This window comes from Halyomorpha halys, unplaced genomic scaffold (assembly GCF_000696795.3).
Source record: "Halyomorpha halys isolate HHAL.00 unplaced genomic scaffold, Hhal_1.1 Scaffold264.1, whole genome shotgun sequence".
In the NCBI taxonomy this organism is placed as follows: domain Eukaryota; kingdom Metazoa; phylum Arthropoda; class Insecta; order Hemiptera; family Pentatomidae; genus Halyomorpha; species Halyomorpha halys.
In genome coordinates, this window is record NW_027109727.1 from 624,080 (window position 1) to 640,464 (window position 16,385).

At 30.4% G+C, this 16,385-nt stretch overlaps 1 protein-coding gene across 2 annotated transcripts in view; it reads right to left on the reverse strand.

The window, feature by feature from the left end:
* ena (enabled) overlaps positions 1-13,997 on the reverse strand; it is a 183,088-nt gene extending 169,091 nt beyond the window's left edge. Inside the window, exon 1 of one of the 2 annotated variants that reach the window (XM_014420220.2) lies at positions 13,671-13,997. In XM_014420220.2, the coding sequence (XP_014275706.1) occupies positions 13,671-13,675 (5 nt within the window). In that variant the 5' untranslated portion in view covers positions 13,676-13,997. The remainder of the gene's footprint in view (positions 1-13,670) is intronic. The other variant, XM_014420221.2, reaches the window with a different exon arrangement.
* Between the last annotated feature and the right edge of the window lie 2,388 nt (positions 13,998-16,385).

The window sequence follows — 16,385 nt, forward strand, 5'->3', positions numbered from 1 at the left end:
TACATATTTGTATAAGAGAGGGTGAAGCACTTATATCTAGTTCAAGAGAGTATCAATTACTAATTTTTTTAAGAAGTACTTAAAGCAAATTAAATTTAAGTGGCTTAAGTCAATTAATTTATTTTTTGTATCTTCTTTGCTATAATTATCAGTTTAGCCCAAGTAGAGAAGACAAACAAACCTCTCGAAGGAGAAAATATAATCAAGAGAGCTTTGGAAACTGAAAATAGTTAGAGACGATAGATCTTGGAGAAAATGTTCTGGATTCTTAAGAGACTTATCATCCGGTTAACGAGTTTATAATGACCGTAGCTACGACGGAACGTTCTTCCTTGTTAGCTCCACTTATACTCACGGCGATAATTCGGATGTATTTTCGTAATTTTTCTTTTGAATTTTAACTTTTCTTATTTTTCAATTACGATGAGACGAACGCGTACAAAACCAGGTCAAATAAAAACGAATGTGCGAAACAAAGAACACAGTAGACAAATTATAATTCTCAAAGTCATAAAAGTTAATTTAAAAAAAAAAAATTTATGAAATTTAAATTTTCTAAAAATTCTTCTTACCAATTATGAACATGTCTTTTTCCAATACAAATTAAAGTTAATTAATATTGGAAGAAGATAAATGTCCGTATGAAGTAGATTGTAGGAAGATAGTCCAGGTGGCGGTCAATAAAGGTTTCAAAATGGTATAAGAAAACTATTTATTGTTGACCAACGTTTCGTCCCACTTTGTAGGACAGACAGATTGAAACAAAGATGACAACAAGAGTTTCCATCTTTGTTTCAATCTGACAGCATTGCAAAGTGGGACGAAACGTTGGATTGCAATAGTTCTCTCTTCCACCCGGACTATCTTTCTACAATAAAGTTAATTAACAACATATTAATAACACGATTATAGTTTATTTGTTTTGAAATGACGGCCGATAAAACAAAACAAAAATGTCGAAAATAAAAAAAATATTATATACTGTATGCAGAAAGTATCCGTAAGAAAGCGGAACTCGGGTGACATGACGGGCACCTCTTAATACCTCTTACTCTTGAATTTTTCTTCTTTTATTATTATTCATCAATAAAAACTATATATTTAATGCAACGAAAAAAACAAACAATGATCAAAATACAAGATGACCTTAACCATAAATATAAAAAGAGTAACAAAAGATGGCCTCGCCGAGGATGTTGGAAGCTTATCATGTTGATAAACTATATCACTACCACATTCCACAAAGAACAATGCAAATGTTGAAATGTCGCCTTAAATACCAGACCTCAAATATTTGCACTGTAAAATACGCCGTAGAGTATTATAAAACAATTAGAAGCAAATATTTTGTTTGCCACACAATATGTTTCCGCATTACAAAAAAATGCACAAATGCAAATAGAAAAAAAAAAAAGAAATAGGATGTCAAGAAAAAGAAAGGATCGATAAAAAATGTTCTACAGACAAAAATAGTTATCAGAGGTTGACTAGAACTCATTAGAATGATGAGATTAGAAACAGTTCACCACCCCCAAAGAAAAGAATATCTGACACAAAATTTAGTACATTTAAAAATATAAAAAAAGTGAACGACCTAATTAAGATTTATCACCTTAACTATTTTCGTACATATTTCAATAACGGCCGGTAACTTCTCAGCATCTTAAATAATCTTCTTTCTCAAAATGCAGAAACCCTGCAGACACTCGCGACATCAAGCGGAAAATTTCCAGCTGTTGTGCATACCACTCTAATAATTAATGAGCTTTAAATAGGTTTGGTAATTGGTATGATATGTAATGAAAACACAAATAAATTCTTAAAAAAGAGTAATAAAAAAAATGGTGATGTTTCACTTCATTTCTCTTGAACTACCAAGCTAAACGAAGTACGAGAGTTTTTCTTAAAATTGTAAAAATTACTGTTTTTTGTTTTAAAGTATTGAATATCATTTATCAACTTCTAGATTATGGTGCCTACCCTATTTCACCTACACTACATTCACCCTATGATACCTCGTTGTTCTCAATTAATGAACCCCATAGTTGATAAACCTATGAGAATAAAGCAAAAATTAAACTATTAAGTTCATTGCAGGATAACGTGAATAAATTCGTTCTTCATTTTCTCCCCCTCCATGTCATTCCTTAGCTTCCAGGAGCCTCTATCCAATGCAGCCATACCTCTGAGTCCCAGCCGCCCGCATTTCTTGGAGGGTTCGCCTCTCTTCTCTCATATCCGCTATATATATTCTTGGTAGGAAAATTCTAGAACGACCTCACCCCAGAGGGTCAAGCTTCCATTGCTTCCTTGGTTCTTATCCTATCCTTCACTCAAAAACTCAAAATGACTATAAATTCGATCTAAGTTATTTTTATTTGTTTTGGTAAGATGATGAGCTGAATTATTTTTAGTGACATTGGTGGAACAACTGCCTAAATATGATGAAATATATAAATATTTTTTTAATATATAATCATTCATATGGGTCAGGCATCAGGAAAACTATTGTATTTCTTATGGGATTACAAATTTTTTTTAAGGGAGGGTCATTATTAGCAACATTCTAAAAACATTTCAACAGTCATAGAGTTTACTAACCAACGATAACATAAAAAAAGGTTTTGAAAAATGGAACCCATAAATAACCCACTTCCCCAATATTTAGTTATTCAAGTCAGAAACAAATATTCTGACAGTCACGTTTGAAGAATAGTAAGAGAATTATCTCTTGACTATTTTCTGGTTGTTATCTATGGCACAGCTTTACCTCGAAGTGGTAAAAAAAAAAAAAAAAACAGGCATTCACTAACGTCACTATTGCACAAGAAATGACCAAGTGATATTTCTATCAATGAGTAACCGACCACGAAACGATTTCCAATGACGAAGGATTTTCTTCAGAATACGGTACTTATCGGAATTCACATATTTGCCAGTTTCAAAATGATAACAGGCATATATATAGAGGTATATATATGTTGTAACAGTTTATTTTGAAAAAAAAAAAAAAAAGAATTAATGAGTAGATAAAATGATTCCATAACAGCTAAATAAAATTAGCACTTCATTTACGTACCTACATCGATATGATTGCAATCAAAGATAAATCGATTATTATATAAACAATAATACAACAAATTCTATAATTATTGGCACTTCATTAAGATAAATTTGATACGGTGCATCAGACAAAAACACATTCCTTAATTATCGAATAAACTGCACGTATTAAAAAAAAACACTTATCCGGGAAATGTACGTCATCCCTTATCTACCACGTTAACCTTACATTTTTTTATCACAATCTAAAAATTTACAAGAAAACAAAATTACAAGCAAGCATACTACTCCACAAGTGGACCTTGCACCTCAGTGCAAGTGTCGGGAGTTCGTAATAATCTCAAGAACCCATCATCGCCAAAACATAATAATACACCATATTATAGTATAATAATTTGATACACAGACTTCAGTTAATGGCTGAAATAAATTTTTTCATCTCCAGAACGAAATGTAACATTCTATCGGAGGTAACGTGAATTGCAGAGAGAGGTGAAGGTCACCTTTGGTTAGTAACTGGACTAAATGGAGGCAGCTCACCCCGTCTGGGATCATATGTAGGGAGAGGTTTTGCAAAAATAAAATTCAGATCAAAACTAACAATATAGATTTAATAAATATTGACGAGTAATAAACATTTAATTTTTTTACTCCTAAATTAATAGGATGTTTGAGATTAGCAATGCTATATCCTATCCTAAACAGAAATTCCAAACTAAAACCAGAAACGACTGTTCTTATATTTAAAACAATTCTCAGGCCACTGCTGATGTACGGCTGTGAAGTCTGGGGAGCGGCATCACGAAAAGAAAAAAACTACAATCTTTTCAAAATAAAGTCCTAAGAATTGCACTTAATGCTCCTTGGTTCATAAGAAATTGCATCACGAATTACATATGGAGTCAATAGATCATTATATCAAAAAACGGTTCATGAAGTTCCACTCCCAGTTGGCGACAGTTAAAGGAGCAGTGACCTACAACCTGGGAAACCCAACCTCAACCCGAAGACTGAAGCCCAGTCTGCTGCAGGACATTCTTTTATACATTTTTAATAAATATAAAATTAATTCATAGTCACACTACCACCATTTACTTATTATTATTATTATTATTGTTTTATTTTATATTTTTCTCTTTTCTTCTCTCTTCCCTTTTTCAAATTAATTTGTTTCTTTTTACTATTAGATGGCAATTGTTTGTTTTATTTAAGTGTACCAATATCATTATTTTTTCTTATTAATTTTACTTTCCTATTTTATTAAGAAGCATTATTCTCATCTGTTTATTTTATTATTTTTTTTCTTTTAATAAGAACATTGTATATAGTTAGGGGTGTCATTTGTATGACTATACCCCCTCATAATCAACTGTTAAAAATATATATAATATAAGTTATATCAACCATGTAAGGCCCACCAGGCCGATCTGGTATAAAAATAAAATTTAAAAAATAGGATGTTTTTGAGTTGTGACTTAACTGAATAAATAAAATAAAGATCTCTTAAGCAGAAAAAAATGGCCCATGAAATTATGTCCGTTAACGCTTGGTTTAGAAGATATTCATTGTTATGAATTATCAATATATTTATAAATACATTAATATATCTTTCTACTACTTTATTAATAAAATGTTAACATTAACATTCATATTAAATGTACTTCAAAGTTATAACATCGAGCATTAGGTCAGGCTCGACCATTAAGTGAACTTCGTTTAACTGCTTTAATTTACTAATATAGTAAATTGAGTAATTTTTGTTTTGTTTTAACATTTATCATCTGTTTTCTAAACAAAAATGAATGAAAATACAAACTTAGTTACTGAGCCCTCATGGCGTTTTTATAACTATTACTTTAGTTATTCATATCCGTAACTAGTTATATCTATATAGCATACTTAATCAAAACTTAAAAATAGAACACGGGATTTCATGAATCATATAATTATATATGTTTGCCATAACATGCCAGTTGGCACACAGTTATTATTAGATTTTTCCAGTAGGTAGAAATTTGTCATCAAATAAATTATTACAGTTCGAATTAAACGGGAAGTACCAAAATGTAAACAAAGTTTTTAAAATCTCCCCATGACACTTCAGTAACACTTAAGGAATCTCTAGAAACCTGAAGAAGGAAATAAATGAAACATCTAAGTAAATATTTTTAACCTGAGCAAACACCAATAGATAGAACTTATTCCACGAACGCCATGACTTGTACACAATCATAATTTTACGAGGATACTAAAACGTTTTTCGTAATTGATTTTCGAATGACGTTGACTTTAAAAATGATCCTCCGTGCATTTCACTTTATTTTTCCAACCACTACAGGGAATCATTAATTTTAATTCCAGTAATTTATTCCATAGTGGGAGTGGGTAGCTCATTGGTTAGGCAATGGACTACTAACTCCAAGGACCCGGAGTTCTAATTTGGCTGTAGCAGATAATTATATGTTAAACTGTAGCCGTGAGTCAGCCCAGAGGGTACGGGAGTCCGTCCAGCCTCATAAGGTGTGTACACTTAAATGGGAAAAAATCAGGCAGTCGAGCGCGATTCTGATCAAATCACCTCCTTGTACAACCTTAGGTCTAGTAACAGCACTTCCTTCTTCCAGCCACATATCCCGCCCATCTTAACTTACTTGCTTTCAGATCATGAAATATTAGTTCTCCCCCCACCCATATGTTAAGACTCTGATCCCTAGATTTGCTTATTATTATGTTCCATAGCATTGCTTATTATTTCTAATAATCAGAACAGGATAATTCAAATAAACAAAATTAAAGATTTTTTAAAAATTCGTCTGTTAAGTCCAGTTAGATTATTTAAATGAGGATAACGCCTGATACTTAAGTTTACAATGTTGTGTACTGAGTATAATCGTTAGAGACGTTTCTGAAAAATTATAAAAAAATGTAAGATCGATCCTCTAAAGTAGATTTTAAAAGTTGCCAGTCACATACAAATGCCCTAAAGATGTGATTTCAGTTTGGTGCGACTTTTCCGTTTTCAGCTGGGCTGTTAATACACAAATCCACCGAGCATTTTGCAAGGATTGGTTATCTGGACACAGGGGATCTCAAAACGTGAATTTCTATCAAAAAGTGGAATTAGAAATTTTGTACGATCACAATACCAGTTACTTTACACTCCATATATCGGTAAGTGAAGGTAAAAAACTAAAACTTTCCCCAAAATAAGCATAATTCATCTCATTTCTACTACAAATATAAAACTAAAGGGAAAACTGCCTCTAATCTAAGGAAACATCAGAGGGATGCATTACTATAACAAATATTAAATGACAACTTAACAACTATCCATTCCTTTACTTGATATGACAGCTGATAGTTAGGAACAAATTCGGAAACTATATTAACTCCAACTAAACTCGTCCTAATTACTAAGTTAGCCGCCATCCTAACCAACTCAATGAGGGAGATATACTGCGCTTTCTGACAACGACGTAATGTGTACTTAGCAGCCTTTAGCTGTATAGATACAATATTCTTGTTGTTTTAGTAACATATTAGTCGAATTGTAAGTCTGTTATGAATGATAACATGAATTACTAAGTCTGGTTCGTTGATTCAGTATTATCTTTTTCCTTCTACATCCTTCCCTAATTTTTCTTGAGTAGTATGTTTTGATAAGGTCTTCATTATAACAAAGTTAGTAGTTCCGTTAAAAAAAAAAATTTTATATTTTTTCTAAGCAATTTATAATTAAATGTGAATATTTATCTATAAAAATAATATTGGAAGAGGCATTGTGAATGTGAGGAAAAGAGATCGAATAAAAAATGCTTGGATCCAGAAAGAAACAGGACTCACTGACACTGAAGATGACAAGATTGAGCAAATCTCCTTCGATGCGAAGATGACAGATGGTCAAAAATTGCCACAGATTGGACTCCATACGACCTTCAAAGAAGAGAACGTCAAAAGAAAAGATGGAGCGATATGTTCAAGAGGATGGAGGGACCCCTCTAGTGGAGAGCTGCCAAGGACAAGGATGTCTGGAAGAAGAAATGGAAAGAACTCGCCTCCCAATAGGGCTGGTCACCCCGGGAAGTGCTCACTATTACTGTCCAAAGGGAAGGCCTATGCAGGAAAGAACTCGCCTCCCAATAGGGCTGGTCACCCCGGGAAGTGCTCACTATTACTCCTGAAAGGGAAGACCTATGCAGGAAAGGATACAGAAAGATGGAAACAAAATTAATAGAAGTTAATATTTTGTCAAGTATTATATATACATATTTTTTTTTTCTCTCAATCTTCTTTAAATGTTTATATTGTATTTTGTAATGATTTTAATTTGTTGCATAAATAAAAGGCTATTTTATCATTTCATTTACCTTGATATTGTTTACGTCACAAAGAAATACATATATTTTATACTTTTTGTTCTAGCATGTTGAAATAAGAGTGTAATATAACCCTTATCAAGCTATATTACTATACAATGTATCAGTATTCTGAAGAGATAGTACTGTCACGAAAGTGGAACAGTGTGGTAGTCACCTTTTTACAAAGTGACAGTAAACCAAACCTAGTCTAGTCAAACAAAAAGCTTAAAATTCATCTGTACCTAAGTAATTTCAGTCAATGTATTCTTATGTAACTGTACTACAGCAGATTTCTAAAAATGGTAACAGTCTTTAAGTTTATTGCCAATACCTTTTCTTGGATTATCCCTAGATACCGTCTTTCCAAAACCTGGTTTTTCAGATAACGAGAAATCGTTATTTTGTAAATTTATTTTAGCAAACATAATAAAAACTACTATACTCAAGTAAATAACCATTATAAACTACTTTATGGTGTATTTAACGAGCTTTAAACAGAACCTTGACAGAATTATTTGCGTTTAATATTTTCCGAGATACATTTTTTCAAATACCAATATTCTTTTCCTAACAACGAAGCCTTTCGTAAAAATATTTGTGCAAATACCTATAATAAAATCATTGAAAGATGATAATCGGGTATCATTATATTATCGAAGTTGGGCTTGGTAGTTACGATTGCATAAATAAAATCGTTAGTTAACGAATCCTTAAAGTGGGAGGAGAATTCCGTTAATGCCGATCTTGCAGATTTACGTTCAATGGTAGTTTCGGCATAGAAAAGTTTTTTATTCAAGCTGGAAACGTTTTTTATCATTATTGTTACATAAATGCCGTTACTATTTATACCTTCCATCTCAATTATCGTCGACACCCAAATAATTGCCGAATTTCCTTTGGCCTAAAACTCTTTTTCTATCATAAAGATGATAGAGAACCTTAATAAAAGGGGCTCAGACCAGTGATAGATTACTTTCCTAAAATACAAATAGATTCTTTGAGATTGAATCAGTCTCCCTGGTATAGTAAAAAAACTAGTAATTATTAAACGGAATACGGATCTAATTACTCAAAAAGGCGTAATTAATTATAACGCACAAATAATAGCAAATAATTAGTTGAAAAATTACAAGTAAAGTACAAGGAAAATTTTGAAACTGAGGGAGGGAGTGGGGATGGGTAATTCCGTGGCAATCACCAATCAATACCTAACTGCTTTGTAATGAAAACGACTTCACCTTAATCGAACAATAAGAAAACAAATTAGAAATATTTTATACATTATATTAAAAAAAACACTAGAACGTATAAATAATTTATTGCATAAAATATTAAAAATTTCTTTAACAACTTATTACCCTACCTTTAAATTATTATGCCAAGGTCAATATTAGAGGTCATAAACGCATGATAAATAAAAATATAATATCCTACACATTAATCTAACGAACATAGGAAACAAATTTAAAGAAACCTGAAATATAATTTGAAAAAATTAAAATATCTTTGTATAGAACAAAATGATTTAAAATAAATGTGGGTATAACTTAATATATAATAGATTATAATAAAAACTTTTATTTATAAATTTCTAAGGACATACTAGATATGTACAGTGTTAGTATATAGTTACGTTAAATGAGGTGTTCAACTCTAAATCCAGTCGAAACCATTTTCGAATTTTTATTTGTTTTTTTATTTTAATCAATAGATTCAATATATTAAAATTATATATATTAATAATACATTATATATTTACGATGTATTATATTAAATATATATTATATATTAAAAACATATATTTTAAATTAAATTCATATAAGAAGCAAAGCTCATTTGCTTTTTCCCGCAGCCATGAATAATTTAAGAGAGGAATAATCTAGATAACAAGCCAATCCACTTTAAAATATAAATTTACTAAAAGCTCGACGTCCCGTTTTCCGTCAAATCTCTTACCCTCTACAGTCCATTACAAAATTTACGAGTATTTATAATTTATTTAAGCTCATATATAATATAATCATACAATTACTACTATGTACAATACACAACATAACATGCCATATAATGCATATTCATACTCATTGAATGCAATAGTTAATGTAATGTCGACCAATGGAACACTAGGTTGGACAATTTACAAAGGAGCTTAATTTGATAAGATTGAAATAAGGTACTACGGTTTACAGCAGAATTTGTAAATATTTAACATTTCGTGATACATTATATTTCACGACTAAGGTGAAACTAGAACTTAGACTCCAGCAACAGGCGCGTGAAGTATACTAAGCCGCATAGCTCAAGTTACACAGAACAGACCATAGATAAATTACAATCTGTATGCACAATTCATAATTAGTTCTGAGGAGTAAAGGATAGATAATTTATAAGTAATATTATTAAGTTCATTATATTAAATAATAATTATATACAATACTAAAACAATAATAATTATATAATCCTCTCCAACTTTGAATTTCCACACAACATTCAAACGTTCAGGACTAAACTGTTCAAGGCAGTATCTAGCTTACCCTCACTTTAGCTGAAATTGAAAATTAAACTATATAATACTTCAACTACACCATAATAGAGGAATGCCAATTAATCGTATCGATATGTTGGGAGATTCTTAAGACCAATGGAAGTTTAATTAATTTGTTTCTATTAAATTAAAAACAGTCTTGGCAATAATAATGTGTAGTGATAGTCTAAATGCCAAAACAGCGAAGAAAGTCCGTTTATTAGACCATCTTTTCTGCTCGAAGGCAACTTAAAGGCGGGTTTAACATTGATAGAAATCCTAGAAAATGATGAAAATTAAATAAGAAAACTATTGGATTATCTCAACAAATCAAGATCATATTGTATATTGTACTATTGTAACTAAATACGTCAATAATCTAAACTAAAAATAGAGATGGAATAAACAAACTAAATTTGAAAAGCATAATCACGTACTAGATATTAACATATTTCAATAATTGTACGCCAGACAGTGATTCAGTGACCCTGAAAATTCGTGGACTCAAGTCTATACTACGCTACATGTTCTATGACGTTTAAAACTTTTATGAACATTTTCGTAGACTGGGTAAAGGGGACTCAGTCTTTTTTTTTAAATGAATTTATTTATTTTTTTACTACGACAATAAATTAACTATATTTATAAAATAAAGCAAGTACTAGATATTAGACAGATTCCTTTATTTTTTTTTTATTTAACTTAGTTATAAAATGAACTGAAGTAATGGCTAATCGATTGTAATCTCTTACAACAAATCATTGACCTTATAATATAAATAATTATGAGAAATAGTGAAAATGTTATGCTGATTTAAAAGACTTATATTGCATATTTTACATTTTGCATGAAAATTCAGTCTCTGTTAGCACAAGTAACAATTCCAATATAAAATAAGCTTTAAAAAATGGATAAGAATGTCAAACTTCACGTTAAATATCCGTTGAACATACATCGTTACTTTCCTTTATTAGCGGCAAATTTGCCAAATAATTATATCGTAAATTCACGTTTTCGAAAGAAAGATCATATCGTATACCATTGAGTTAAATTCTGACAATCCAACTGGCTTGGGGACAATTAGTAAGTAGGACGAACCAATAGATAAAGCAACCTCCAGACCCCAGTCAGTGGATACTATCCCTGGAAAACGTTCAATTCAAAATAAAATTTAAAAATATTTCTAGTTCTTATCATCTCGATGAACGAACTGAAAAGAGTGTGGAGGAAGGGTTGAATTCAACCACAAAATTAAATTGAAGAGGAAAATACTATAGAAACACTAACAGAATCTTTGTTGGAATAGTTACATATAAAAGCAAAGGATTTATTTATTTTTTAACAAATACAAATATGAAAAAATTAATTATAGTCATCAATATTAAATATATTTCTCTGATCTCTGAACTTACAATGAGTCTAAAAAATCACAATCAGGAGTAAAGAAATCATATATAAGGTATAAAGTAAGATTTGATTAAGGCTGCCTGCTGTAATGGGAATACTGACATACAAATCATAAGATTTCTTGAAAAAAAAAATTTATCAGAATTTCAACTGATTTATTTTAACAGTGATTAATACTCAAGAGTAGAACAGATAAAAATACACAATGATTTTAAAATCAATGAAATCATCTTTTCCTAAAATCAACATTGCAATCTCACAGGAATAATACATCATAACACTCACCCTAAAGTATTTTGGTAAATCTAACACAACCAAATTTATACACATAATTCACTTATGTGTATAAACACCCAATTAACAAGTAAAACTGAGACATTGAAAATTGTTAAACATGTGGACTTATTCTTCAATTAATTTTGTAACAGAAGGATTATTAACCTAAAAATATCTAAGAACAGTTGTTCTTAACAAAATTAGTTAAGTATTCCAATGAAAATTAATTAGGTCTGCTCTAATGACATTTAATTATGTTGATATCAACAGCAATATAATCTAGTGAAAACAATAGGGATATTTCCCTACGACAGAGGACACTTTGAAATAATCATTTCTTCAAGAGTCAGAATGGCCTACAGACTATTTGTAGCAATCCAAAAACAATATAAGTAGGCATATTAATTACCTCTATTAGTTAGACTAAAATAGTGATGACAACTGGTTACAAAGTTATACATAAAACAAGGAGGCCATCATAGGAATCATCCAATAATAGTGTTAGTTTAAGATTATAATACAACACAACTTTTACATTATTTTTATAATACATAACAAGAGAAAAAAGATCAATAATGAACCCACCAGAGATATCTACTTAATATATTATGATGAGAATTAAGTCAAACTTACATTAATGTCAAATACAACCTCTAATCTATAAAATGATCTTAAGAATTCGGGGGACAATTCTTTCTCTAAATTTTACTCCTGATTAAACTGGGTTAAGAAAGTCAATAAAATATAATATAACTTATACAAAACTAAAGTATTTTAAAATTTAAAAAATATAATTTATTTATTTCATAAAATAAATTTTGCCAACCCATGACTCACGGACTTGTAATGAAAGCTGTAATGAATTATGTGAAGAATCTAGAAAGTGAAGTTAACAAAGGGCAAAGTTGATCTTTTATTTATGTATTATGACTCCTTTTATAATAAATTCATACCTTACAATAAACCTCACTCAGTGAATCTGATATAAGTAAAAAATTAATGAAAAAATCAGAAAGCATTATAGGATGATCTGAAATGTTTGTGTTATTACTCGAGGAGATCCATCATCCAGCACCGTTTCAGCTTGATACAGACATTGTCCCTTCAACTTGATTCATCCAGCCATACTATGGCTGCACTATATGATTAATTCATTAATAATTCACAACAAATCTCAGTAAACAGGTTTTGCATTAATCAAGTCAGTGTCTAAACAACTTAAGTCATCAACGGGTGAAAAAAACATTCAACTTTAAATATTTTACATGAAGGGCAATGTGCTAAAGAGAAATATTAGAAATTGAGTAATTATGCTGAGACACACACCACGGGCATCTGAGCCACTTTGACGGTTTCAATGATTTAAGATAATTAAATACAAAAAATAAAATAATGCCAGAAAAACCAAGCAGGTATATTCTGTGGTAATAGTGTAAACACTAAAGGTAACAAAATACAATAAATAAAATATTTGCAAGTTAACTAAAACAAATAATGTATCTATAAAAAGGTAAAATAAAACAGTGAATAATCAAAACTACACCATTACTTAACATTCAAATAGATCAATAATATTTATTAGAACAAAGTAAAGAGTTTAAAAATTTGAGAAATTCTTATATTAACATTGAAGTAATAACAAAGAAAATAAGAGGCTAAAAATCATATCCATTAAAATAAACATATATGACAAAGAATATATTCAGATGTAAAAATTAAGACATTGTAAAGCATAATGTTGAATTAGAAAGAGTTTCAAAAACTTGTAATACTGGCAAGACTAAATAGCATTTGTTGCAATATGTCAATAATGATCCAACGTGAGAATACTACAATGTGAACGCTCAAAATAACAATAACATGATCTACCGAAAAAGAACATCAACAAAATATGAAAAATGCCGAACTAAAAATAGTCAAGTTATCTTGCAATGTTATGGTAATTAACTGCAGTTACCATTTGATTTTACTGAGGCATGGAAACGACGACAAAAGCAACTGAGACAATCACTCTTATCAGTAACAATGGAAAGCTTCCTTACCTCATGTTTGCTGTTGTTTCACCTTTCTTCTTTATCTGAATAAGTTATCCCACAGAATAGCATCCGTTTCGAGGTACGCCTCCTGTCACCCCCGTGCCGAACCAAACAGTGTCAGATGCCCACACAAACTCTACTCACGTCAACACATAAACGAACATAAAAACTGATACCTTAGAGTCAAAGGTATTTAACTGGAAAAAATAAACATATAAAATAGCCAAAGGAGAGCTGTCGAATTCACAATTGTTTGAGAGACGCCATTTTAGCGCCCCCGAGAGAGACCAACAACGATTGTAGACAGCCCTAGAGCGGAATGGATGGGCCCAGCTCCCGGCTGCTTTGGAGGGGTGGAGTGGGGGGAGCAATGCCCACGCCCATCTCTACTTATATCTTCCGTCGCTAGAGTTCGCTAGGAATTGACTCCTCCTTCGATAGTTATGTTCCACTTCTCGTTCAAAGATAGCGCTGCAAATTTCAGTTTGCTCTTAGTATCTCAAAAAAAAAATACTGATACAGCTACAAACATTAAAGGATGAGAGATACAGTACATTATAAGGATGTACAATAAACAGAACAACGGCTTTACATAGAGATGGGTTCATAATCATCCTCAAACACCAGGTTTTCCTCCCAATTAAGGGTTCTCACTTAAAAGAGTTTAACAGAATAAAATCAGTCTACCACAGCCAAATTTGAACCTGAGCCTGGGAAATTTTAATTTCCACAGATCACTCACTGAGCTACACCACACCCTCTCATCACCTCTATATGTTTTTAGTTGTATTAATGGACCTAATATAACAATAAAATAAGAGAATACATGGTATGACTGCACTAAATAAGCTCCAGCAGCAAGAACTTCAAAAATTACCTATAGAGAATACTACAAGTTAATACTGATCCTTTCTTCACTGAAAAGAGTCCAGTAGGAGACTGGTTTATTCTTTTTGAGCAAACGGAAGTCAACTAATGAAAACAGTAATAATAATAATAATAAAATCAAGTACTTTAAATGTTTGAAATTTCCAATGCTATAACAGTACCCAAACATTTTTATCCAGCAATTCATTGTCATTGTAATTTTTTTTAAATAAGTAAATTTTAAAGAACAAAAATTATCAAAAACAGAACAAAAATTATAACTTCAGATGAAGTAAGAAGCAGTTGGAAGTTTATTTTTTTAATATATCCCCAAAAGAGAATGAATCAATTTTTGTCATTTTTTAACCCATTCCACAATATTTACCATCCTCTTTAAGAAAATACATCCTTAACCCCTAGGAATCTGCTTACTTAATCCAATCTAACTTTATATTCAAAGTTAAATTGAGATTTAAAAAGGGGGTAAATCCCTACAGTATAATGGCTTCAAAGTATTTTTCCTGCACCTAAGGCAAAAATATGATACTGCTAAGAAAAATTAAGCAATTCTAATTTAATCTTTTGCATAACACAGTTTATATTCCATAATATTACAGATAAACATGCTATAATTACGGTGTCAGACAAAAGAAAAATAAACCAATAAACTTTTAGAGAAACATAGGAGCATTTTGCACTAAATTCTTATTGTTCTAAAAATTGTTAGTTGTTACATTCTTGTCCCAAACCATTTAAACCTCTATTTTCCTATAAAATGACATTTCAAGGCTTTACCTGGCATACTAAAAATGGAATCAGTATAATTCAATAATACAAGTCATAAATCAGTATGCCTGATGAAGGTTTTATAGCCAAAACGTTTTAAAGAAAAATATACATTTGGTTCAATATTTTGCAGCCTTTTTATAATTTTTAACTTAAAAGAAAATAGACACAACCTGTTTTTCAAAAATAGCTTCTCAGGAAAAAGCTAACTATACCAAAATAGCTTTTTGGTGATTGTTACAACAAATAGCTCCTAAAATATTGCATACAATTTGTTTATTTATTTCTTTTTCAAATAACAGTTCGATACTAATAATTAAAAAATATTTTCTTATGCTTATCATAAGTTTTTACCTGGTTTATTAACTTTTTTTTTCAATGTAAGATTAATTTGATTTATTGCATTTTTTTTAATTGATATTTGAAAATGTTAACCAATATTTTATAAATCTGTTTCTGATGTTTTAAAACTATAAGCCAATAATTAATGTAAAAAAAAAAAATGACCTCTTAAAATATCCATATTTTTCGGTGTTCTTAAAAACTATCAAATTTGGATTCATCCTCTCTTACATCTCCACCTAACTTGTTTTGATATTTCTTTTTTTATCAATAATTTACATATAAAAATAAGACCAAAAAAGAAATTACGATCAGTCACATAGCCACCCTTTTGAGTGGCTGAACACATTAATTAAGTTTTAATCAGAAGAAATTTCAGATAGAGATATTTATTTGTTTAATAAATAGTATATCACTCATTCTAAATTTACAAAGATATATTGACACTGAACTTTTATTAGTAAATTAATACTTTGATTGTCGTTACCGGAATACAGATTATGATTGTGAAACAATGTTGACTTCTTGAATTTGATATAATGAATATTCATTTTTCTGAACCAAAACCAATTGCTAAGAAAATAAAATATTCAAAAACAGAGCAAAACAATATATTTTTATTCTCTCAATGAACTTTAGTAGAACAAGATCACCGGATAAACATAACAAACTAAAAACTCAGATTCCATTGCTTGATTTTCAAATGGGTTCTTATAGGATTACTTC